At 41.2% G+C, this 26,335-nt stretch overlaps 2 protein-coding genes across 4 annotated transcripts in view; both read left to right on the top strand.

Moving 5' to 3' along the window:
* DNAJB4 (DnaJ heat shock protein family (Hsp40) member B4) overlaps positions 1–2,905 on the top strand; it is a 50,969-nt gene extending 48,064 nt beyond the window's left edge. For all 3 annotated transcript variants that reach the window (XM_074961480.1, XM_074961479.1, XM_074961481.1), the window contains exon 4: positions 897–2,905. In XM_074961480.1, coding sequence (XP_074817581.1) covers positions 897–1,130 — 234 coding nt within the window. In that variant the 3' untranslated portion in view covers positions 1,131–2,905. The remainder of the gene's footprint in view (positions 1–896) is intronic.
* A 9,491-nt stretch (positions 2,906–12,396) lies between these two features.
* The window catches only part of GIPC2 (GIPC PDZ domain containing family member 2), a 54,710-nt gene continuing 40,771 nt past the window's right edge, over positions 12,397–26,335 (top strand). Inside the window, exons 1-2 of the mRNA XM_074961482.1 lie at positions 12,397–12,654; positions 23,988–24,173. Of these exons, the coding sequence (XP_074817583.1) occupies positions 12,397–12,654; positions 23,988–24,173 (444 nt within the window). The remainder of the gene's footprint in view (positions 12,655–23,987; positions 24,174–26,335) is intronic.

Below are 26,335 nucleotides of genomic sequence, written 5' to 3'. Positions count from 1 at the left end.
TTTTTGTTTTCAAAATGTTCATTTTGAATTGACCAAAACGTTTTGGTCAATTCAAAACAAAACGTTTTTGGGTCAGCCATTTCAGGTGGTTTTCCAACCCTCCTCCCCTGCTTTTTTTTTTTTTTTTTTTTTTAAATTGGCCAAATTTGAATTCAAAATGCCATTTCAAAATGAAACATTTCAAATTGTTTGAGGTTTTTTTTTTTTTTTCTGGGCCAAAACTATTCATTGAATTCAATCAAAATTCGCAAACTGGTTTGGGACACCGGAAAATGCCTTTTTTTTTTTTTTTTTTTAACCAACAAAAAAATCTTAGCCACATTTTTTTTTTGCCCAGCTCTATCAAAAAGGCTCAACGTAAATGTCAGACACTAGCCCTAAAATAATTTTAAAAAGCAAAGTATGAGCAAAACAAGTGTTGCAAGAGTCTTACAATGAATAAATACTCTATGTAACCCGCAGCGCAATGGAGCTAGGACTCTGAATTTCTAATGACAGCTGAGATGCTGCTTGTTTGGTAGAGATTCATGAGCAGAAGACAGTGGGAGTACTGAGCGTATTTGTTCTGTTTGTACTGATCACGGCGTTATCTGTTGATGTTTAGGATGCGGTACCAGGGAGTAAACCCTTTCCTGACTGCTTTAGATGTTATTCTGGGGCACTGACAACTGTTTTGATATTGGAGAGAACATTGGTAATAAAACAAGCATCCCCTTCTAAAGGGAGCTACATAAGTTATTGTCTTTCAGTTTTGACAGTTCTCTTCAGTTATGCAAAATAATCCATGTATTCACAATATCATCTTTTTCTAATTCTGTAATCTGAAAATTCAGTTTTCAGTACAAATAAGTTTTTAATGGTTGCCTTTTTCTCATGATATGAACTATTTATTTTAGGCTTTATGTGGCACCTCGGTCACCGTGCCAACAATAGAAGGAAGAACCATACCTATGACAGTAAATGAGGTTGTAAAGCCTGGGATGAGGAGAAGAATTATAGGATATGGGTTGCCATTTCCCAAAAATCCCGACCAACGTGGCGACTTAATTATAGAATTTGAAGTAAATTTCCCAGACAATATTCCTCCAGCATCAAAAGAAGTACTTAGGAGAAATCTTCCTGTTTCATAAAGGAATGGACTGTGTTAACACTGTTTCAGCAGGACACTGAAAATGCAGAAGACTGGCAAGTTCATGCTGTAAAAGTGCAATCTATATCCATTTGTGGAATATTCATTTTCTTTTGTGGGGTGGAGGGAGGGAATACTGTAATGCTGCATGAGAAGAGAATGGTTAAATACAAGTCACGCGGGTGACTCTTGCAGTAAAACATACAGGGAAAACCACTCACTGTATCTTACTTTAGATCTTCCTAATCAGAGAGTTTATTCAGTATTTTGCTTACATGTAAAATGTAATCATTTTGCAAAAGCTCAGTGCACATATTTCTAATAAAGTACTTGAGCATCCAAGTACTTTATTTCATGTATCTCTAGATTATCTATGTGATGCTACCCACTAATACCAGAAGTCAGAATTCTTAGTAGAAATACGCTCATGTAATATCCACAGATATTTAAAGAGACTAAAGCATTAACTGACTCCATTTAGATATGAAGGCCCACATGCTACCTTCCATTTCACACAGCAAAGGCTAGCTAAATCTGTTTGTAGAGCTCCTGAACCCACAAAAGAGTGTGAGCCTTCTCCCAGCTGCCCCAGATTTTGTGAGGACTGTACTGAAGCGTTAGGGGAGAACACATGGCTCTGGGGAAAGGTGTAGCCACACTGTGACATGCTCCCTTCAGAAATCCAGCTGGGGAATACTACTAATCGGTGCTAACACCCATTCCCTAGGGATGGATTTCAGTCCAACCATTGGCAGGACGACATGGTATCTTGGCTCTAGAAGGAGCCATGCTGTCCTTTTGTGGAAGGCTGCCTGTGGAACGGTGTAAATAAAGGCACTTGGCTTACACACACACACACACACACTTCAAGATCATGCCGATCTCAGGACATCTGTAGAATTCAAGGGCTGAACCATCTACCACTTCCATAAGAGAGAAGGGACAAAACCCAGCTCCCGGCTAAAGGATTCTGAGGAAACTTTTTGGGCCTGACCCAAAGTTCATTTAAGCCAGTGGAAGTCTTTCCATCAATTTAGTGGGCTTGGATAAGTTCCTTTGTGAATAGAAACATGACTTTCCTAGCCCTTAAGGTGAAAACACATATATAGGGGAAGGAGAGAGCTCTCAGTAATTGAGTCTAGTATTATAACATGCTATAGGGCTGGTTCCCTTGGTTGCAGTATGATTTTGGTCATATAATTGCCTTGCAGACTTACTTTCATAACTTAGGTTTTAAAAACATGCCACAGTGCTTTAATAATGACATTCTTAAGGGAAGATTTATTTTTCTTTATAAGAAGAAAATATTACTCTTATTAGCAATCATTCATTTACCTGTGGAAATCTTCTAGTTACCTGCTCTGGGTAATTTAGGTTATAACAGGGTGTTCAGCAACATCATATAAATGATTTTCTGTAGAAAGGTGGATTATGAGAGTTGGGGTTAATTTAGTTAGCCTTTTTTTAATGAGCCTTTGCACAGAAGAATCCCACTTCAATTTTTCAAAGGAACACATTCCTAAAAGATACTGTCAATTTTTTAACTACAGTTTCTCTTTCATACAACTGACACATATGATAGTGTAAATCATATTCATTTGCAGTCCTAAACAAGCAGGGAACCTGAACAGTAGCTGGAGTGATACTACAAAGGGAAAAAAAGTTTTAAAATGAACTGCTACCTACTGCTTATGCCTATTGTTATCCTTATATATTGTGTTCATGCATTTAAAAGATTTCCAGTTTCAGTATGTTCTATATGGCATTTCTCATGTGTTTTTTAATAAACTTGTTTTTAACTTTTTTTTTTTATTTTTTGCCATAACCACATGCCATAAACTCTGCGAAGAGCAAATGAGGCTGAGCATTTGAAACCAAGTCTTGGGCACCCATAATCTAAGTAGCTACAATACTTAGAATAACTGCAGATATTTTTCAATGTCCAACTTCAGGTCAGAGCAGCAGGGCTGAATTGGCAGAATTCCATAGTAGTCCCTAATACTGTATGTTTACACATACGGAAAACTAAGTTCTTTTATTTCACCATTTCTGAATATGGTGTAAAACTTAAAGTACAGAAAAAGCTGCCACATCATTCTGAAACATTTTACAGTTTTCTCTGTGGAAGGAATATTTTTTTTCCACAGAATGCAGTCAGCCTGTGGAACGCATTGCCACTACTATTGGTGAGGAGATGAGTTTAGCAGGGTTCAAAAAGGAATTAGATACTTTGTATAGATAACAGATAAAACTTTCAAAAAGTGCCTAAGGACTAGATTTGTTAAGGGATTTTGGTGCCTAAACCAGCAGCCAGGTGCCTAATGGGATTTTCAAAAGCATCAAGATGCCTCACTCCCATTGAAATCAATAGGAGTCGGGCACCTGGGCACTCATGAAAATCCTACTAGGAACTTTGCTGCTGGTTTAAGCACCCAGATCCTTTTTAGAAAATCTGGCCCTGAGTTCCTTTTTTTTTTTTTTTTTTTTTCCAGAAGGGACTAAGGCTACTCTAAACTAGAAAGTTAGTTAGGTTGGTTTAACTATGTCGGTCAGGGGTGTGAAAAGTTAAGCCAACCTAAGTCCCTGTGTAGACAGCACTAGGTTGACAGAAGAATTCTACCATCTCTTGGGAAGGTGGATTACCTACCTAAACCAATGGGAGGATTCTCCCTTTGGCATAGGTAGTGTCTATGCTGAAGTGCTATAGTGGCACAGCTGTAGTGTTTTAAGTGGAGAGAAGCCCTTAGGTGCTTATGGCTTATTGAAAGTCAATAGGACTTAGGGCCAGATTCCTAAAGGAATTTAGGCACTTAAAGAGGCAGATAGGTGCCTAATTCAACCAGGTAGGTACCACTGAAATTTTCAAAGCCAAAGCTCAGGTGACTCCTCAAACACCCTCTCCCAACTGCTCAAGTCCTTTAGATGCCTACATTTCTGCATAAGTGCTGCTGTGACCCTAAAGCTAACATGTTGCTTGGAGCCCTATCTCAAGCCAAAGCTCTGGAGACCCTAAAGCTGATTTTAAAACTAGGTACAGAAACGTCTATCTCAGCAGCAGGGCCTGATCCCATAAGTGTGCTTTGAGCACATCTAAGACCTGCTACCAGTCAGACCCTGCAGAAGGAGGGCCAGATGTAGGCTACCAATCGGTGGAGTGACAGCACCTGCAGAAAGACAGCCAAGAGTTCAGGGTAATGTAGGGTGAGCGTGAGGGAGATACAGAGCGTGAGCAGGAGGTAGGTAGTAGCCCATGCCTTAGAAGCCGAAAAAACGTCTAAGTGCCTGAGCGGGCTTAGGTGCTGCACTCTGGGAGAAGATTCATGGATGAAGATCCCTATCTCTAGCCCATCAGCCACATGTACCAGGTGAGCAGCTTAGATGACTAAGCCCCTCTCCTAAGCTAGCCAGGAGTGAAATGGTTAGGTGGCTCCCCACTCCCAGCTGCCTAGCTTTTGACAATCCTTTTGTGGGGCTTATCTACATGGGGGTTTTAAGCCAGATCAAATCAAGTTAATCCAGTTTGACCACATGTCCACACAATACAACCCATCATTTGCACTAACTCCACATTTACTGGGAACTCTAGAATCCTCTTGCAAAGTGGACTAGGTTTGCTTATCAGAGGGTAAGCAAGTGTGACTCAGGACCCTGATGACAGCCAACTGGAAAGCCAGATACAGTTCTGCCCTGATACAACAAACCCTGATTTCTGCCCTGCTTCAGCTGAGCCTGACTCCTAGCAAAAACCTGGGCCAAGGCCAAAGAGTCAAATCCCCTGTAGGGAATTATGGCATGTAAGTATCTATCTTTACAATTCATTATTGTTGCAGATGGGAGCTAGGAGTTCCCGTCTCTCCGGCCCGCCATATTACTTCAATATGGCACCATTGCAGTCTGTATCATTGCTCCCCTTCACCCTGTCCTGTGATAGATTTTAAAACCAAAAGCATTCATTTGTGCAAAATTCAACAGTTTATTGAGACGGTGCTTACAGGAAAATAAATTTGGTTAGTTTTCATGAGATATAACTGCCCGTTGTATGCCCAGTCAAGGCACAAACAATACTGCTCCACGTTGAGGTACAAATGGCTGTAACTTTCATAGTATCTGACAATCACGGTAAGTTCCTATCTATTTTTCTCTTCACTTTCCCTGTGTCTGCAGGGGATATATAGCAGAACTTAAGACTGAAAAACAGCTTAATTTTGTTTCTCATGTCATAGGGATGCTCAGGTAGGCCACCTATCTCCCCCATATAGCTTGTAAGTCCCATCCACTCCTGCAGCGCTTCTGGGGGGACCATCCTGGTGAATAGCTTCACAACATATCTCCCTGATCTACCCTTCGCCTTTTTGAATTTTCTGCCTCTTAGTGACCGGCCTCAGCTCAACTAAGAGAGTGAGGACAGCCTAAAGGGAATTGCTATCCACCTTGCCCCTTATTATCACCCCCTGACACCTCTGACACCACAGCAGCACCTCCACCACACAAACAAAACTGAAAAAAGAAACCTGAAACATATAGCTCCAATCACCCCCCATCACCAACAGCATGAATGCAGATACAGTAGACTGAAATCCAAATGCACCCAGCACTTTCCATACACACAGACCCCAACTGTCTCTGAAGTTCCTGCAGGAATGGGAAGTTTCAGGGAGGTAAGGTCACGTATACATAATACTGAAAGCTATCATGACTTGTCTGGGATGTGAACAATGAGCGACTTCTTTTTTCCCCTTATTCTTGCCACAGCACGAGTAACAGCTGGACCATCAAGGACAAGGTCTCTATCTATGCCTGACAGGCTGGCCAACCTGAGGGGGAGATAAAGGAAGATTTAGGACAAACTGTTTTCAGAACCTATGGCATTCACAGCGAAAAACCTGGCTGGCTCAGAGGAAGACCCAGAGGGAGAAAGAAATGCAGCTCTCCCAATAGATGGTGGCAGTGACCAAGGACAGCATGGCTGTGACCAAAGATAGCATCACCACAGTGAAGGAGAGCATGGAAAAAGGCAGATGTAGTGAGAGGGAACTCATGGGGATGGAGAAGTGAATGAGGTGCAGGAGACCAGAGATTGTGTTCTGGGGACTGGGAAAAATCTGCAGGTTGGTAGGGATGTGGGGGGGAAGAAGCACTTAGTTTTCTATTTAAGTTTTTATTGCATGATATATTTTATCCAGGTATAATTCCCCATCCGCACCTCTTGCTAAAGTCTTGCAAGGCAGAGCTCTGCTTTCATAGGTCTCACAAGATTTGTCAGAGCAGGGCTCCTTTTTTGTTGACCTTTGATTTAAACTTTTGGTGCTCAGAAAGTACAAACAACTTCCTCCCTCACCTCAGTCAATAAGAGGTAAGGATAAAAGTGTGTTCCAATGGAGTCCAGCTAATACCCTAATATTTTGTAAATATTGCTTTACAAAAATTCCATGCCATTCAAAAACCCAAACATCTGAAAATTAACTGTTAAAAGATCTAGATTATTCTCCACACCTATTTAATCCTTTTCCACTTCATCTCATCTGATTTACATCACACCTCCACTTTAACTTTGCCAACTTAATATTTGCAACAGTGTATGCAAAGGTGAAAATAAATCCCCAGGGGTCAGTTTCTGCTAGCTTTGCTCATGTGTTCAGTAGCACTTTATTTTTCAAGTAATCCCTTTAAAATCAATTATTTTTCTAATTTTTTATATAGGCAACAAGTAGAAGTGTTTGACTTTGAGTTTCTCTAATTTGATAGAGCGTAGATTGGCTCTGTGCCAGCTGTGAGTGGGACCACCCATTCTACTTTTTGTCTGCCATTTTATTTTTCTGCTTACAGAACTTCTTATTTTGTCATTTCCTGGATACTATTGATAAATTGTTCTTCTTGACACAACTGGATATGTTCCATGAATTAATGAAACATAAACAGCTGACAGATTTCAGAGTAGCAGCTGTGTTAGTCTGTATTCGCAAAAAGAAAAGGAGTACTTGTAGCACCTTAGAGACTAACCAATTTATTTGAGCATAAGCTTTCGTGAGTTACAGCTCACTTCATCGGATGTATGCTCAAATAAATAAGCTTATGCTCAAATAAATTGGTTAGTCTCTAAGGTGCCACAAGTACTCCTTTTCTTTTTTGCATAAACAGCTGAATTGCTCACCTATCCACTTTTTAAAATATTTTACCAAACAGAAGGCCCCTTTAACTCTACTTTCCATAAGCTTGAAACATTAGCATAATTCTAAAGTCGTAATTTTGGCCTTCATGGTTTGAAACAAATCACTGTTGCTGTGTAGGTAATGCACCCCAGTAATGGAGCGAATCCTCTTTGTGCTGCTGGTAATTGGAATCTAGGACAATGATAACTCTTTTTGCATCAAAAGTGAATAATGAGTAATCCATAAAAATGGAGACCTACACTTAAATACTTTTATCTACATCGAAAACCCATCTAGAAAACTAAGTGTCTTTCTGCTTTCCCTTCTCTGTGTCTAGGCCACTTCACAGTGATATGTTCAAAACCCACTGGTTTCATAATCTTTGCTTGTACACAAATGGCTTATTTTTGTAATGTTACAAAAGAAGGCTGACAAAACTATCTGATAATGTCATTATTTAATAGTGAATCTGGGTGAGAAGGAACAGCCACTAGGATAGCTAAGAGCTTTGAAATACCTCAAATATACTTCCTCTTAGGCCTTGTAGTGTATGTCTACGCTGCAGTTAGACACCTGTGGCTGGCCTATGCCAGTTGACTTGGCTCGTGGTGGTGGGGCTGCAAGGTTGTTTAATTGCAGTGTAGAAGTTCCAGCTCAGACTTCAGCCCAAGCTCTAGGACCCTCCCACCTTGCAGAGTCCTAGAGCCCAGGTACCAGCGCAAGCCCAAATGTCTACACTACAGTTAAAGAGTCTTGCAGCCCCAGCCCTGTGAGCCTGAATCAGCTGGCATGGGCTAGCCGTGTGGTTTTAATTGCAGCCTAGACATATGCTTAGTGTTAGCCAGTTGTATCTATGTTCCAGAGCAGCTACCTGACATCCTTTTGTATGTGTAGAGCACTGTTCCTTTGATACTAGGTGCACTCATTCCCCTCGTATTGACATTCCTCCTTCTGCCTGTGACAAAGCTCTGATACAAGCACCTCTAGGTCATTGCTTTCTTGCTCCCCCCGGTATTTTCAAGGTTTTCCAATAATTGCCTCTCTCTCACCTTACCACCATATCTCTCTGTGCACACTCATCATGACTGTGATTCATTTCATTTACTTTTGTCCTCAGTGCGTACCTCTTTCCAAACTCTTAAATTATAATTTGTTATAGAAAGCGTATTTTTATACAGAACAAGGAGGAGAATGTGAAATTATGGAGAGGGAAGGAGGATTAGTGTAATGGAAGGAGGAGAGCAGTGAAAGAGGATTTAGTTAATGTGCTACATTCTGTAGTAATACAGTGCTTAGACATTCCTTGTATAATGACAGGTTTCAGAGTAGCAGCCGTGTTAGTCTGTATTTGCAAAAGAAAAAGGAGTACTTGTGGCACCTTAGAGACTGCAGGGCAGAACTCCTGTAAAGGGCTAATAAGCAATCTAGTTAGATATGCGTTAGATTCTGTTTTGTTTAAATGGCTGATAAAATAAGTTGTGCTGAATGGAATGTATATTCCTGTTTTTGTGTCTTTTTGTAACTTAAGGTTTTGCCTAGAGGGATTCTCTATGTTTTGAATCTGATTACCCTGTAAGAGATTTACCATCCTGATTTTACAGAGGTGATTCTTTTACTTTTTTCTTCTATTAAAATTCTTCTTTTAAGAACCTGATTGCTTTTTCATTGTTCTTAAGATCCAAGGGTTTGGGTCTGTGTTCACCTATGCAAATTGGTGAGGATTTTTACAGCCTTCCCCAGGAAAGGGGGTGTTGGGTTTGGGAGGATTTTGGGGGGAAAGACGTTTCCAAACGGGCTCTTTCCCTGTTAGACGCTTGGTGGTGGCAGCAATAAAGTCCAGGGGCAAAAGGTAAAATAGTTTGTACCTTGGGGAAGTTTTAACCTAAGCTGGTAAAAATAAGCTTAGGGGGTTTTTCATGCAGGTCCCCCACATCTGTACCCTAGAGTTCAGAGTGGGGAAGGAACCTGCTCATGAAAGCTTATGCTCAAATATATTTGTTAGTCTCTGAGGTGCCACAAGTATAGTATAGTTCCTTGTATAGGATCTCAAGTATTAAAAAATGAACTAAAGAAAGGGATGTTTAATAATCAATGTAATTTCAAGGTTCCCTAGCTTCAGACTGTCATAGTGGTTCAGATTAAAAAAAGAATCAAAAGGAATACAGACTATTTTTTTGTTTTTAAAAAATCAGCTTTAATTAGAAAGAAGAAAGGAAAAGAAGTGTCTGCCTCTGCACTTTCTGGTCTCAGTCAGGACTGGAAAGAGAAGTATCAAAATAGGGCTCTTGATTTATCTTGTGGTATTTTTGATTACTGGGAAGTACTAGAAAATTAATGAGAGCACTCAGTTTTGAAATAAAAAGTTTCAAGAATAGATAGTGTACAGGTTGTTAAATGCTTATTTGAACAGAATCTCCAGTGAAATGTATTATGTAAATTGCTCAGGGACAAATTGGCCCGTACATAGGTTATTCCCCTGCAAGGGAGTGGAAACCCTATGAGTTGTAGAGTGTGATGTTGGCATACCAGGTGCCAGCTCATGCTAAGGTGCCCATGCCTCAATTGAATACTGATAAATACATAGCTGAAATAAGTCTGGCTCACCTGTGTGTTAGTATTGTTAAAACTGGTACTAGAATTTATGTGTTTTAACTTTATGGAATGGTTGTAAATTGCTACATGCATTAATCTCACAACATCTGTATGCAATATTATAAAGTAATATTTGAGTGTTTTCACTGTAAGCTTCTGTAACTGGAAATCATTAGACAGGAGAGAAACATTAACTAGTGTAAAGTGCTGATCTCCAGCATAAAGTGTTATGTCCTGGTTGACAGGGAAGGCCCATCGACACCAGACGGACTAGAGTGGAACATTAAAGAGGACAAAAGACTTTGTTGTTTACTCACGCCTGACCTGCCCATGAAGATGAGTCTTGCAAGTGATTTTCTCCCATCAGCAGAGTTTGCAGCTCAAAGCAGAATGGGAGAAGGGAATAAAAAACCCCTACAAAGGAGGATATTGCTTTGACTCTGGGAGTCAAGGATTACTTGGTATAAGAAAAAGATCCTTTTCCTAGTTAATAAATCTTTAGTTAATTATAGAATGGGCTACAAGTGTTAGATTTCACATAAAAGACAAATTACAAGTGACCAGTCCTTTGGGACTAGGAGTAACCTGAACATTGTTGTGCTCTTTAGTGTAAGGGACCATCTACCAAATGTAGGCTCACCTGGGTGGCAAGAAAGATCAGGGTACCCAAGGGGGCTCATTGTGACTCCATGTTAAGGCTGTTAGTGCTTGAGGAGTTTACATTTAATTGGTTGGTGAAATCTAAGTATATAGAACTCTCAACCAATTTGGGGTTTGTGCCCTGCTTCTTAACAGTCTGCCCTGAGGTTGGTACGCCCATTCTTGAGCCACTGCAGGACAGCCCAGCACAGAGTTCCTGGCTGAGCATGCCATCAGGGATTGTTGTTTGTCCCCAAGGAATTGGCAAAGGATTTACCACCAACAATATGTATCTCTTCTAAGATCAGCTACATCTGGATGTCATCTGTATAGAGATCCTGTGTAACCACTTCCTTATGTGCACCTGGGTATGGGTGCTGCTACTTCCCAGACATCCAGTTTTCTCTCGGGGTGGGGAGGCAGGTGGTTACTGAGTGCTGGGGGAATTGGTGTAAGTTAATGCTGCCTCTCCACGTTATCTTACACTGAGAATTCATATGGAGTGTGCGATACTGTTGCACATGTTCCACTGTCTTGCACCCTTGGTACTAGAGTCCCTTACACCAGTGTAAACTCCATTGAAGTTCTAGTGTAAATGAAAGAAAAAACCCTTTTTATACTGGAGAAATGTATAAAAGCAATACTTTCTAGCACACTTATTGCACTCAACAAACCCATTGTATAAATAATGAAGGTTAACTGTTTGGCTTGGTAAAAATATTATTAGATAATGTATTCTTAAATTATGTATAATTTTAAGGTTATAATTCCATTGTTGGTGAGAAACAGGTGCCATTAAGAAGCCTCTAAAGCTTTGCTTAAGAAGTTAGGGTTAGTGACCTTTGAAGGAATTATAGCCACATTACATACAGTTGCGGGTGAATTACTTTATATAAACAAGGGGTGGTAAGAATCCTTTTCTGTGCTATTTTTTGTCTTATAGTATCCTGGATACAGATCTATTTTGATCAATATTTAGTATCTTGCTTTTGAAATGGGAACCACAGACACTTGGCTAAATAGCTTGATGCACTGTACAGTTTAATTGTGGCTTCTTTTCAGAATGTAGGGATGGAAAAAACCTACATTATTACAAGCTATGGTCCATCCTTCAGTCACTGCAGAATTGTGATTATTTTCTTTTGTACATTGACTATGTTTTAATGATGCAGACTCGTTTTAAATGTCCCAAGCAAAGAAGCTTTCCATTGCTTCCCTTTGGAAACTTTAATAGGATAACAGATCTTTGTCAGGAAGTCTTATTTATGAATGCTATCTAGCCTTCCATTTCTCTTTCCTGATTTCATCCCCTTATTCTGAGTCCTCCTCATATCAGCCACCCTCCAGTCTTCCTATTTGCATCTATGCTTTTCCTGCACATCTGTGTCCTCTCCTGCAACTGTCCTGTTGTAACTTACCCCTCAGTGAAGGAGATACAGCCAGGGAGGGGACAGGTAATCTGGCTCTGGCAATGAAGGATCACCATTGTCCTAAAGGTGGGGCAAATCACTGCGCTAGCCCTTGCTGCACCGACCCTTACAGCCCAGCCCTAACAACTTCATTCCCCCAACTGCAACGTCCTTTTAAAGGCGGGATTCCTTTCAACAGCTCCGGCTGCCCTTGGCAGGAGCAAGGCCCTGGCTGTGTAGCCCGCACTCGGGGACGTGGTGCCGCACTGGGCCAGGCTGCTCCTGCCCCTGAGCAAGGGAGGGGCGCTGCCCGGGGCAGGGAGCAGCGCGCCTGCCATTGGCCGCCGGCTGCCATCACCTGGCGGCCGGGGATGGGCGCGTGCCAGCCGGCAGTCTCAGTGCGCGCCCGAGGCAGGGGCAGAGTCCAGCCCGGGGGGAGCCGCTTTGGGTGCAAGGGGAGGCCGCTGGGGTGCGCGCCATGCCTCTGCGGCTGCGGGGCAAGAAGAAAGGCAAGTCCAAGGAGACCTCCAAGCTGGTGGAGAGCGAGGAGGCGGCTGCGGCCCGCGGGGGAGGCGAGGCTGCGGCCCCGCCGCCCGCTCCTGCCCAGCCCGGGGCCCGGCTGCTCTTCCACACGCAGCTGGCGCACGGCAGCCCCACCGGCCGCGTGGGGGGCTTCGCCAGCGTGAGGGAGCTGTACGAGCAGATCGGCCAGGCGTACCGCATCCCCGCCGCCGAGGTGAGCGCAGCACGGCACCGGCCCGGGCTGGGGTGCGGGGCTGCCCCATCCCCTCCGCGCCTGGCCCGGGCAGCCCAGCCAGCCACAGCGCGGAAACTCCGGGGGAACCGATGCTGCTCCCCGTACGGTCTGGTGAGCGCACCTGCCCCGCGGGAAGCTGTCCTGGCAAGGCAGAGCCTGTTGGCTGCAGGCGGAAAGGTGCAGCTCCCCGGGGGAGGAGGGGGAGTTATGGGAGTTGGCTTTACAGAGGCTTGCTTTGCCCTGAGGTAAGGAGCCGCTTTCAGCGCCCCCGCTCCCGGGCATCGCCGCGTGCGCTGGGGAGAGGCACAGGGAGGCAGGTTGTTCTAAGCCCGGTTCCGGGGCGCCCTGGCGTTCACCGTGGCAGTGCCGCTTGCAGCAAAAGTTTCTGTTGCTCTCCCACGGGAACAACCGGCGCGCTGCGGGACGCTCCGTGCGACACGGGAGTGCAAACGGCTTGACACATTATATTGTCAAAACCTGACACACACAAAGCAGCCTTTGCACAATGGAACCAGTGGCCACCTTGTTTTTAATGGGCTGTTGTCTCTTGTTTAAATATATTTGAATGAAAGGAACATCAGGGACTAGATATCCAGTCAGTTTAAACGTGAGTTTAGAGTAGCTTCAGGTAATACAGCTGCCCCCCCCCCCCCCGAAAATTGTTTTGGTTTTACAGTCATTTTTCTCAAAAAGAAAAGGTGCATCCGATGAAGTGAGCTGTAGCTCACCAAAGCTTATGCGCAAATAAATTTGTTAGTCTCTAAGGTGCCACAAGTACTCCTTTTTCTTTTTGCGAATACAGACTAACAGGGCTGCTACTCTGAAACCTGTCATTTTTCTATTTTTCAAAACGTTTTTCCTTCTCCTGTTGCTGTTTCAAAAGACTCACAGAAACAGAGGAGACAGTGGACTGAATACATGGTCAGTGCTGTCAAGTGCAAATACAATTTGTTCTCTAATCACTTTGGCTGTATCTGCATTGGGGGAAATGTATCATCTTACAGACCTAACACATTTTAACTAGTATGGTGTTCAACACAATTTAACACTTATAAATTTAGGAAAACACATTTATTGGGCTCAGTTTTATTAACTTGCATAGTGGGGAATAATAATTCCCTTCAGAGCAGGAATTACTGGGCTACATGATCATTGTGGTTCCTTCTGGCTTAAAAATCAATGGATGTAAGTGACTACAAGAAGTAAGACCATGGAAAATCAGACCCATGATTTTTAACCTTAGCATTCTTTTAACTTCAAAATTATGGGGTAGTGAGGGTAAATTAAGGGAGCAGTGTAGGATGCTCCCTTCCCAGACAAATAAAGAATTAATTAAAAAGGCCAACTATTAAGGCACATGAATAAAAGCCGTGGTAGGAAGGTCCACCCTTTCCTTAATAGAAACCCTCTTTGATCCCTTTTTGAGTCAAGTTTTAAAACTGATTTGTTTGGATTATGGTTTACTTGTGTTTGTAAAGGCATTGTTTTCATTTTAGCATGACAGTGAGCCTATGCAACTGTTCCTTGATGTAGCTGTGGACACTTTACAGCTTTAAATGTCAAACTAAAACAAAGTGTAAATATTTTGAAATACTTAAGTTTGATTTTTACATTTAAAAGTTTGGGGTTTTTTGGGTTTTATAAAGTATGATTGTGTCTTGTCAGTATTGTCTGGTTCCTTTATTTCTGGTATAGTGGAAAAAAGAGTAGATTTTGATCTAGGAGACAGACCTAGCAGTGTTTCCCTGTACTAACATTGTAGTAAATTATCCCAAAGACAAAGAGTGGCCATATTGTTGAAAACATACTCTACCTAGTCATTCAGTTTCATTCAGTAATTAAGAACTAACTACATTTTTCATTTTCCCCATGCACCAGTCCTGTCCTTCCCCATTTCTCTCTGATCCTCTGTCCCCCTTCCCCATTGATTCTCTATTCCCTTCAGTCTCAAGGTTCATAGAAATGCAGGGCTGGAAGGGAGTGCTGGAAGTCATCTTGTCCATTCCCTTGCACTGAGGCAGGACTAAATATACCTAGTTAGACCTCTGCTGACAGGTGTTTGTTTAACTTGTTCTCCAATCCAGTGTAATCCAATGATGGGGATTCCACAGCCTCCCTTGGAAATCTATTCCAATATTTAACTATCCTTCTAGTTTGGTTTTATGAAAAACTTTCTAACCTAAATCTCCCTTGCTGCAGATTACACCCATTACTCCTTGTCTTACCTGCAGTGGACATGGAGAACAATTGATAACCATCCTCTTTATAACAACTCTTAACATAAGACTGTTGTTAGGTCCCCCTACTTGGTCATCTTTTCTCAAGACTAACCATGCCCAGTGTTTTTTTTAACTTTTCCTCATAGGTCAGGTTTTCAAAACCTTTTATCATTTTTGTTGCTCTTCTCTGCTCTCTCTCCAATTTATCCTCATCTTTGTCAAAGTATGGTGCCCAGAAATGGACACAGTCCAGCTGAGGCCTCACCAGTGCCAACTACAGTGGAGCAATTTACCTCCTGTCTCTTACATACAGTACAACACTCCTGTAAATACACCCCAGAACAATATTAACCTTTTTCACAGCTGCATCGTGTGGTTGGCTCATTTTCAGTTTGTGATTTACTAAAGCCACACATCCTTTTCAGCTGTGTTTCTACTCCCTGTCAAGTTTTTCCCCATGTTGTATCTGTGCATTTGATTTTTTTCCTTTCTAAGTGTAGTACAGTAGAACCTCAGAGTTATGAACACCAGAGTTATGAACTGACCAGTTCTATACAGCGGTGACCAAAATTGGACTCCAGTAGAGGCCTAGCCAGTGCTGAGTAGAGTGGTACTATCACCTCCTGTGACTTGCATGCTATGCCTCTGTTAATACAACCTAAAATTGTATTTGCTTTTTTTGCAACAGCATTGCAATGTTGACTTGTGTTGAGGTTGTGATCCACCACAATTCCCAGATCCTTCTCAGCTGTGCTGCTGCCAAGCCAGTTATCCCCCATTCTGTATTTGTGCATCTGATTTTTCTTCCCTAAATGTAGCACCTTACATTTATCTTTGTTGAATTTCATTTTGCTGTCTATAGCCCAGTTCTCCAATTTAGCAAGATCCCTTTTAATTTTAGCTCTGTCCTCTAAAGTGTTTGCAATTCCCTCCCCTTCACCTTCCAGCATTGTGTCTCTCTGCAAATTTAATCAGTATGCTTTCTATTCCTACATCCAGATCATTAATAAAGATGTTAAATAACACTGGACCCAGAACACATCCCTGTGAAACCCCACTTGAGACCTCCTTCCAGTCTGACATAATTCCATTAGTAGTTTGTTTGCGGTTGTTTAACCAATTATGTATCCACTTAATGGTAGTTCTACCGAGCCTGAATTTCTCCAGCTTACTTATGAGAATGTCATGTGGGACTGTGTCAAAAGTCTTGCTAAAGTCAAGTATATTATGTCCACTGCATTCCCCCAGCCACCAAACCAGTTACGTTGTCAAAGAAGGAAAACAAGCTCGTTTGACATGATTTGTTCTTAGTAAATCCATGCTGGCTGCTAGTGATCACCCTTTCATCCTCCAACTCTTTGCAAATTGAATGTTTTAAGTACATAGATTGCTCTAGTAGCTTCCTAGGTACCAAGGTCAGGCTGACTGGTCAATAGTTCCCTGGCTTCTCCTTTTAATCTTTTAAAAGATGGGCACTGTGTTAGCCCTTCTCCAGTCTTCTGGGACCAGTCCTGTCATCCATGAGTTTGCAAACGTTATTGCCAGTGGCTCTGAGATTTCTTCAGCTAATTCCTTCATCACCCTTGCATGAATAGCATCAGGCCCTGCTACCTTGAATTCGTTCATATTAGTCAGAAGATCTCTGATGTGTTCTTTACTTATCCTGTTCTTCATTGCTTCCCCTTTATTGTCGATGATAACTTCGCTAGTCATCCAGTCACATGTTATTTTTTGTTTGAAGACTGAAGCAAAGTAACCGGTTTCAGAGTAACAGCTGTGTTAGTCTGTATTCGCAAAAAGAAAAGGAGTACTTGTGGCACCTTAGAGACTAACCAATTTATTTGAGCATAAGCTTTTGTGAGCTACAGCTCACTTCATCGGATGCATACTGTGGAAAGTATGCGTCCAATGAAGTGAGCTGTAGCTCACGAAAGCTTATGCTCAAATAAATTGGTTAGTCTCTAAGGTGCCACAAGTACTCCTTTTCTTGAAGCAAAGTAGGCATTGAGCAGCTCCACCTTCTTAGCATCTTGCTTACTTTCTCCATTGAGCAGCAGACCACACCATCACTGATCTTTCTTTGTTATCTGACGTATTTGTAGAACGCTTCTTGTTGTTTCATGCCAGTTGTAACTCATTCTTTGCCTTGGCTTTCCTGATTTTGTCCCTACACACTTATGCTATTCCTATGTATATTTCTTTGGTCACATGCCCCAATTCCTGTATGTATCCTTTTTAGTTTTTAGATATCTAAAAAGCTCCTTGTGTCACCACATTGGTCTCCTGGGGCTCTTCTTATCTTTCCTCTCCATCAGAACAGCTTGATGTTGAACCTCTAGTATTACATCTTTTAGGAACTGCCAGGCCCCTTGAACTCCTTTTCTTCGTAATTGGTCTCTTCATGGGTCCATGCCTACTATTTTTCTGAGATGGTTGAAATCTGCTTTTTTGAAGTCTAGTGTTTTGCTGTTCTCAAGTCTTTCTTAGGATCTTGAATTCTATCAGATTATGATCACTTCCTTCCAAGTTTCTGACCACCTTTGCATTTGCAATTAATTCATCCCTGTTGATCAAAACAAGATACAAAATGGATGACACCCTAGTTGGTTCCTCAACTTTCTGAATCAGAATGTCCCCTACACATGCTAGAAACTTGCAAGACATATTATGTATTAGTTTTCCAACAAATATGAGGGAAGTTTAAAATCTCCCATTAATACTAGCTCATGTTAACTGCTTGACGAATGTCATCTACTTCCTCTTCTTGATTTGGTGATCTATAGTAAACGCCCACCATAATATCACTATTATTCCTTTCCCTTTTTATCCTCACCCAGATACTCTCAGTAGGTCTTCCGCTCACTTCCTCTAGGACCTTAAAGCAAGTGTATACATTCTCGACATACAGCGCAATGCCTTCTCCTTTATTCCCATGCCTATCCTTCTGGAACAAGCCATATCCCTCACTGTTGGTCCTCCAATCGTGGGAATTGTCCTACCAAGTCTCTGTAACACCAGTTAAATCCTAATTTTCTTCATATATCATGACTTCCACTTCATCCCGCTTGTTCCCCATACTCCTTGCATAGGCATACAGGCATCAAAGATATTTTGCAGACTTCCCCTGTTGTTTTTCTTCTTGCGCCTTTACTGCAGTTGTGGTTTCTAGTCCCTTCTCCAGAATTTAGCCCTTTTCCCTTGTCTTCATTATTTGAGCCTAGATGCTCATGGGCCGGATTTTTGTCACCCCCCACCCCCAAGACCTTGTTTAAAACTCTCCTTATCAGATTAGCCAGACAATGTCCACAGTTGCTCTTACAGTATTCAATAGGTGGAGTCCATCCCAGCACAGTAATTCTCTTTCTTGGGAAACAATAATTGATAAATGATAGGTTATTGTAGTGTATACAATGAGTCAGTCCCTTATCTTGCTAAGTAACCAAAGTTTGCAGGTCTTAGTAAAAGTTGTGGTTAAACTCTGAAACACAGCTGTATAAAAATATATTGAGTTATATCTGCTTGTGCTAGTGACAAAAATAAGGGCTTGTCCATATAAGAAATTTGCACAAATTTAATGTAAATTGGTTTAAAACAGTCTTAGGCAAACTGCTCTAAAACTCTGTGTAGAATCTCTTATTTCAGTTTGAAAGTTGCTTATTTCAGTTTAGCTTAAGTTGATAAGGGATTCACCCATGCATTTGTCCAGTTGCTTCAAGGAGATGTTCCCCACCAATTAATAGGATTTCAGGCCATGTTTAACATAAGAAAGTTTTGTACATCCTTTGTGATGGGTGGGCGGAAATACAATTAGAATCTAAATAATTGTTTCATGAACATGATTAAATGCTAATGACGTTGTTTTTATTTCCTCTGCTTTGAATTTTTGGAAAATTGTTTACTTTCCTGCAGGGCTTTGAAAGTAGTTTTCAGAACTTGAAATTGCCATTTACATGCATATGATTGACTAATGCTGTATTAACTTAAAACAGTGGTAATGAAGCCTTTAACTTCTGCATTGGCAGTCCTCCAGGATGTAACAAATATAAGTATGCTTTTAACTTGTAGATGCTGTAATAGTATAATATGTCGTGTAGATGTATCTTTAGTATGTTACTTTATCTATTTAGTTGTCCTGAATAGAAGCATTTGTTCACTAAGAAAGGAGAGAGCATACAGGGTGATTCAGTTTTTATTTTTTGACTGGCTGATGCGCTTTCAGGCTAGTATAGAACTGACGCATTTGTAGAAAGTTTCTGCAGTCTTGTAGGCTGCAGTGAGAATGCCACCCAGATGAAGGCTAAATAAAGAAACTCTGGATCATGTTTCTAAATATCACATTTCTGCTTTGTTGCCAATTTTATCTGTTCAGAGGCGTGAAACAAATTACTAGATGAGTGTTCATGTTTGACAAGGTCAAAGCAAGGGCACTATATTTTTCTTAGAAGCAAAAAATTGATGAAATAACATTTGTTCTGTTTCATAATGGAAGAGCATTAAATCACAATTAAACTGATTGAGTTATGATCTAAATCGTGATACAAAGCTTGGAACTTACCATAAATCATTGTAAAGGCATTTTGAATTGGGCTCCCTCAGGAAATAGCATTTTTGATGCTGATGGCTTAAAAAGAATGACTGTGTGAAAGTAAAATGTTGGTGATGATGGTGGAGTGATAATTAACCAAAGAACATTTTAGTTACCTAATAGAATAAAACGGAAGTGGTTGGATGAATCTGTAACACTCAGTGGCCAGCTGATGTGCGACTTTCTGACTGGCTGCTAAAATACGACATTAGAATGTAATGGTTGTTTGGACTATGTGAAATGAGTTGGTGGCTTTAAACCAGTTCCTTATGATATAAAAGTTTCTAGAGCTGTGGAGAGGTGCTTAGGTTATAAATAAAAAAATCAATGAATGATGTGCATAGGATAGAATAGACTGCAGTTTGTTTATTCTAAACTGTGAAGATTCTGCAGCACTTATGGGGTAAAAGCAGCCACCCCTCCCCCCTTTTTTTCCAAGCAGATCAGACTCTAGTACACAAAGACAACATGTCTGCTGGGTAGGATAGTGCCATTTTTATAAAGGCAGTTTTCAGAGTAAAACAGCATGTTAAGATCCAATTCATTTTTGTTCAAACTAAGGGCTGGTCTGCACTCAGAACTTACATTAGCATAGACACATCTCTCAGAAGTATGAAAAATCCACACCTCTGAGAGAGACAGCTAACTCCCTGTCTAGAAAGTGTTAGGTTGATGGAAGAATTCTTCTGTCAACCTAGCTAGCACCTCTTGGGGAGGTGGATTACCTACACGGATGGGAGCCCCCTTATGCCTGCATAGGTAATATCTACACTGAAGGCACCACAGCAGCACAAATGCAGCGCTACAACCTTGCTGCTGTGTGTAGACATACCCTAAGACAAACAGTGCACTACGGCTTTCTGGGTGCTTTCTTAATTTATAAATACATTAAAAATGTCTTCCTATGGGTGTGTTTTCGAGAATGCTTTCAAGGCTATTCTTGCTACCATTGCCAGCAAGGCAATTCTAAGACCGTCTTTTGTTTCTCCCAGTCTTATAATGCCTATTCAGTGGTTAATGAGCCTTATCTCTACCTCCTAAACTGATTTAAAATTAGGAAATACATTCTTAAGATGTGAAGACAGAGGACTCATACCAGATGTTGCACAGGCTTTTTTTAAGTCTGGGACTCTCAGTAATTAAATTCTTTATGCAGCCAGGCGGTATGTACCTTTCATTTTTTATGAGTTGATCTGAACTCATGCACAACCTCAGTGCTGAGTAACAGGTTAGGCACCTGCTTCTGTCCTCACAATTTAATTTGGCTGATTTCACTGGAGTTATTTCTGATTTACACTGCTATAAGTGAAATCAAAACCAGGCCAACCCAAAGGGCTGGTATCAGAATTTTTCCAGGCACTTCAAAGTTGATGGGAGTGTAACAAGGGTGCTGAGTCAGGAGCTGAGTCAGTACCCTACTGTTACTCAAATTCCCCACCACTATAGATTAATTGGGACCTAATTAGAAGATCAATTAACAAGTGGTGCTACAATTGAAGGGCTAATTAGAGGGGGAGGCAACCCCAGCAGCAGAGAGCAAATAAATGGAGAGGAAGGAAGCCCTGGAGGAGAAGGGAGCTGAGAGACTGAAGGAAGGCAGAGCTGACTGCTGCTAGCATTGCTCCCTTCCTCCAGAGGGGGTAGCCTGCTGGAACAGTATAAGGACACATGGTGGGGGTGAAGGAGAACTAGAGTGGGTGTGGTCTACACTTAAGGTGAAAGAGAACTCCAGGGGACCACCCTGGGACAGGGAGATCAAAAGTTTTTCTTGAACAGACTGTCAGTTAAAGTGTTACACTGGCAGTTAGCATTTAAAAAAAATTAAATGTCCAAAGGGTTTAGCAGTTTCTTTGAACCACATCCTCTCATGCAAAGGCTGCCGTTCTCTGTAAACTGTGGCATATTTCAATGACTGACTCTGTTTAATCAATGCATGCTACGAATAAATGTGCATTCTTCTTTCCATGAAGAAACTTAGCTACATTATGTATACTATTTTGCAGGCTGCTTGTTGTTAACAGTCTACTGTTATGGATGTTTTGAAAATATCTTGATGTTGTAATAGTACAAAATGAAACCTAATTCAAGGCCCTTAATATTGCTTCTCACAGCAAAAAGATTGTCCCAGAAATGTTTTATTCAACAAGTATCTCTTTTTGTTTGAGAAGAAAGCTAAAGTTCAGCTTCTCTGCTGGACAAGTTTCTGGAGAAACAACGACCTTCCACACCACCCCAAAAAACCCCACCATAATTCTGACAAAAGACTTGTTTACAATTTAATGTAGTGGTATTGCAGAAAAATCTTTCCTAGTTAGTTAGTGCTGTTCAGTTCATTCTCCCACTGAGGTGTGCAACCTCTGTTTGCCTCAGTGGGAGTGGGTCTGCAAATTCCCGCATGCTTATATCACTATGCAAACAAAAATATATATTAATATCAGCAATTAGCAAAAGACAATGAATCATGATTTTCTATCCACTTTTCTACTTTGAAGTATGCTATTGGAAGCTGATATTCAGATTGCGCTAGGGAACGAGAGGTAATGATTTTAAGCCAGTGGTTCCCTCCAGAGTTACCCTGATTGGACATGGAGTTTCTTCTGTCTACAGTTTCATTGGGGAGCACCATAAATACTCCCACCATTCGCACCACCCCCACAGACCACCGTGATATACAAAAAGACCTGTGGGAGGTGAAGTGGACAGGGAGGTATTGAGAGTTCTGCTGGCAAAAGCTGTATTCTGAAATTGTCTGAGTGGGGCATAACACATTTTTTGAAATTTTGTGCTGTAGTTATGTAGAAGGATGCTAAATATAAAATGTAGGGCGTGTAGGGAATTCACCAACACATCATCCACAATGTCCTGAACAGAAAACTTCTTCCAGGAGGTGAACAGTTTGGGAATCTTACTGTTGCAGCCTGCAATTTGGACTCTTTTCTCTCCTGGTTGGTATAAGCTTTGACACGGGAGCTGGGTTGATTATTGGTGGAAACAGAGTGCGAAATGAGCAAGACACATGCTCAGGAAACCACTTCAAGGTGCTGATGATCTCCCCAGATTCATTCACCTCGGTCGTGCCTCTGGGCTACATGGAGGTTAGCTTCTTAACAGAGATTAGAGAGAGGAAAGGTAGGTTGTGATGTTTGTACCTGCCGGGGATCAGCTGTCCAACTCCCCTGGCTATCGGCAACACAAGCACTCCTCTCTAGGTCTTGCAGGCCCTGCTGCCTCTCAGCAGGTTAGAGATAGGCACACTCCAACCATCAAGCCATCCACGCATCAACCTGGAACGTCCAGCCCATGATCCATTAGATACCTGCAGTATTCACAGATTTGCTGCTTTCAAAGAAACAGCCCAGCCCAGTTTACCAGTCAGACCTTAGGTCACCTCTCTGCTCAACACACAGCACTTAGATATGTTTACATTGAAATCAGGCATAAGTTTATGTAACAGAGTGTAGAGATTCAAGTAATAGCAAGTTAGAAGTATTGCAAACACATGGTTATATATAAAATAAAATCATAACACACATTCAAGAACCTAGTCTTAATTAAATAGATACTCTTATGTCTTGTAGAGTATGGCTCAACCAAAGTCCTCATAGTATTTTACAGTCAGGCTTTGCTGTGATTCCCCCTTTCATGAAACAGACATGCTGTCAGCTCATCTCCTAGGTGAAGGACCCAATGTGTTCTTTTGCCTCCCAAGATATACAAGTCCTATCCTTTGTCTTCATTCATAAACAGGATACCCCTCTGCTGCTTTGTTTCTTCCTTTAGATTTTCTGTTGTAGATTTTGCAACCTTTCAACTGGCACCTGGTTTAGTGTGCAAATAGGCCTCCATTGTGAGGCAGATAATACACAAATGGATAGATAGGGCGATAAGTGTCTGTTACCTGCTCCCTGAAAGGGACCTGTCAGAGACATGTCATCTCCTGGTGACCTGCCTTAACTCCAAGACCTTAAGAAAGTAGTTTTTAGTATAGATACATAACTTAAATATTCTCTGTACATAAATTTTTCAATGATTATGATGAAAAGTGAGCTACTGTATCTTGGTAGAGACCTTACATGTCACTCTTTGATGAACTATTATGCGCATATCTGTCCCAGGAAATCCGTATAAGACCCTGTGCAACCCCCGTGCCCTCTACCAGTTGGTACCAACTCGTGTCTGGGTCGCACAGCTATGAGCTAAGGAACTGGATAACATGTACCCTCTCCCCTGCACCCTGCTATCTCTTCTCTGCAGAATTTGGGCTATTTAGTACTCTTCTTGTCATATGAGTGGATGGGAATAAGGTCTTTAGTACTGACGGTTGGACAGAAAATGGGGGTCATCACTTAAGACCACAAAGGATTTTTTGCTCCAAACTCATGGGTAATTCAAATTCAGGGAAACAGAATTCTTTCCACTATTTATTTTCCTATCGTAATGGAGCTTGCCATGACTGATGAAATATTTTAAAACTCAAATGTAATTGATTTGTTTTGCCTTCTGTGTAGATCATATTTTGCACTTTGAATACGCACAAAATTGATATGGACAACCTCTTAGGAGGGCAGATTGGTCTTGAAGATTTCATATTTGCCCACATAAAGGGATCAAAAAAAGAAGTGGATGTTCTTAAATCTGAGGATTCTCTCGGGCTTACCATTACAGACAATGGAACAGGCTATGCCTTCATAAAGGTAAATTTTTAACAGAATCTTTTATATCAAATGCTCTAAGTTTTATTGTTTTTAGTAATCCTCTAGAACTGGAGCCCTTTTACGGCTGAACATTCACCACAATTAAAGAAAAGCAGCAGTCAATCCTGTGTTGAGAGAGCCCTTAGTTTTTTGGATATTGCTCTATTTCTAACCTTTTCACTACTTTCTTAAGTTCTTGAGAAGGTGATGACAGGGCAACTGCTCACTCATGACAATGAAGTTATCCTAAATTTCTGTCACTCTTGAAGCCTGTTCATTGCACATTTAGTGCCCTTCCACTGAATGAAAATAGGCTTCATTGCACTGTCCCTCTTTATTCTGCCTCTGCATTTATTTTACATGCATTAGCAAAGTTAATTGGAGTGCAGCTGGGAAGGGTGAAGAGTGGAAGATTGTCTAGAGAGAGATTTTTTTGATCAGCTGTTTTGATCACTGGCTGTTCGGTTCAGAGCCTACAATGAATTTTGTAAAACGTCCTGAATTTAGGAATATGAACACTGAATTCTCAACAAAACTTTGAATTTTCTAGTACTGTATCAACACTTCGATGCTTAAAAGTCCTAGCACCTCCAGTTCCCTCTTTTTGGATGTGCATTGACGAATTTTTTTTCTTCTAAAAATGTCTTGAGGATGTTTTAAAGTTCCTCTCTTAAAGCACTCCTGGGAATGATTCTCCCGTCTCTGCTTGGCTGGTAGCATGTGGAGAGAGAAGTGCCAATCACAGGGATTACTGCAGGCTGGGGGCAGATTGGGAAAAAAATAAGTGATAGTATTTTCCCATGCTCCACCAACTCTCTAAATCCTGCTTGGTCATGTCATAAAAATGAGCTGCCATTCACAGTAGCTTGTGTAGATCTTCATAATACACCAACACCTTGTCTACACGCAAAAGCTGTACCACTTTAACTGTACCAGTATAGTTAAAGCAGCACAACCCCCTTAGTTGAGTGCAGTTATGCTGGAATGAATGTGCTTATATCAGGGTGCGTCTATACTTAAAACACTGCATCGGTGCAGCTGCACTGCTGTAGTGCTTTAATGAAGATGCTCTACACCGACAGGAGAGAGCTGTCCTGTTGGTGTAGTTAATTCACATCCCTCAGAAGTGGTAGCTATGTCAGTGGGAGAAGCTCTTCTGTCAGCATAGCACTATCTACATGGGGTGGGGCGGGGTGGTGGTGTTAAATCGGTATAACCGTGTTGCTCAGCGGTGCGGATTTTTCACACCCCTGAGTGATGTAGTTATATCGATATAGGTCTGGAATGTAGACCAGTCCTCAGTATAGCTTATTTCTGTATGCTAGGGATTGTACAGGTATAAGTATATCAGTAAAAATCACATCCCTGACTGACATAGTTATACTGGAAAACTGTATGTAGACCACACCTTACACCTCAGCTTTCTCTTGTTCTTTGAAAAGCACCAAAATGGCTAACAATCCTGACATTTAAAATGTCAAAAGCTGATTACACTTCAGAGTTTAACACCCTATTGAGCTGAATGAAAGCAGTTTTCACTGGACAGAGCTATTGTTTCAGGCTGTCTGCAGACTCAGGCAGACATTACTGTATCATTTTCCTTCATCTTACATTTGGAAGGTTTCCTTTGCAGCCTTGACAGCTAGATACTTATATAAACAAAATCACAGTTTATATTCTGAAACTAAAGATAGCAGTCACCATAGAAAAGTGCAGTCTCACCAAACTGTTGTATACTGGCCTACTCTGGGACCTGGTTTTAGGTGGAGAGGATTCTCTGGTACTGGAAGAATATGAGCAGTGCTTGCAATACTATAAGCCTAAGGAAACTCTGTCCTGGGTTCAGTACACTTCTGAAAAGTTATTTTTAGGGCTGTTAAGCGAATAAAAAAAATGAATCATGATTAATCTCACTATTAATAATAGAATACCATTTATTTAAATATTTTTGATATTTTCTATATTTTCAAATATATTGATTTCAATTACAACACAGAATACAAAGTGTACAGTGCTCACTTTATATTTACTTTACAAGTATTTGCACTGTAAAAAAACAAAAGAAATAGTATTTTTCAATTCACCTAATACAAGTGCTGTAGTACAATCTTTTTATCATGAAAGTTGAACTTATAAATGTAGAATTATGAACATAAGAACAG

The sequence above is a fragment of the Natator depressus genome, chromosome 8 (assembly GCF_965152275.1).
Source record: "Natator depressus isolate rNatDep1 chromosome 8, rNatDep2.hap1, whole genome shotgun sequence".
Classification (NCBI taxonomy): Eukaryota; Metazoa; Chordata; order Testudines; family Cheloniidae; genus Natator; species Natator depressus.
This window is presented reverse-complemented; position numbering and strand designations above follow the sequence as displayed.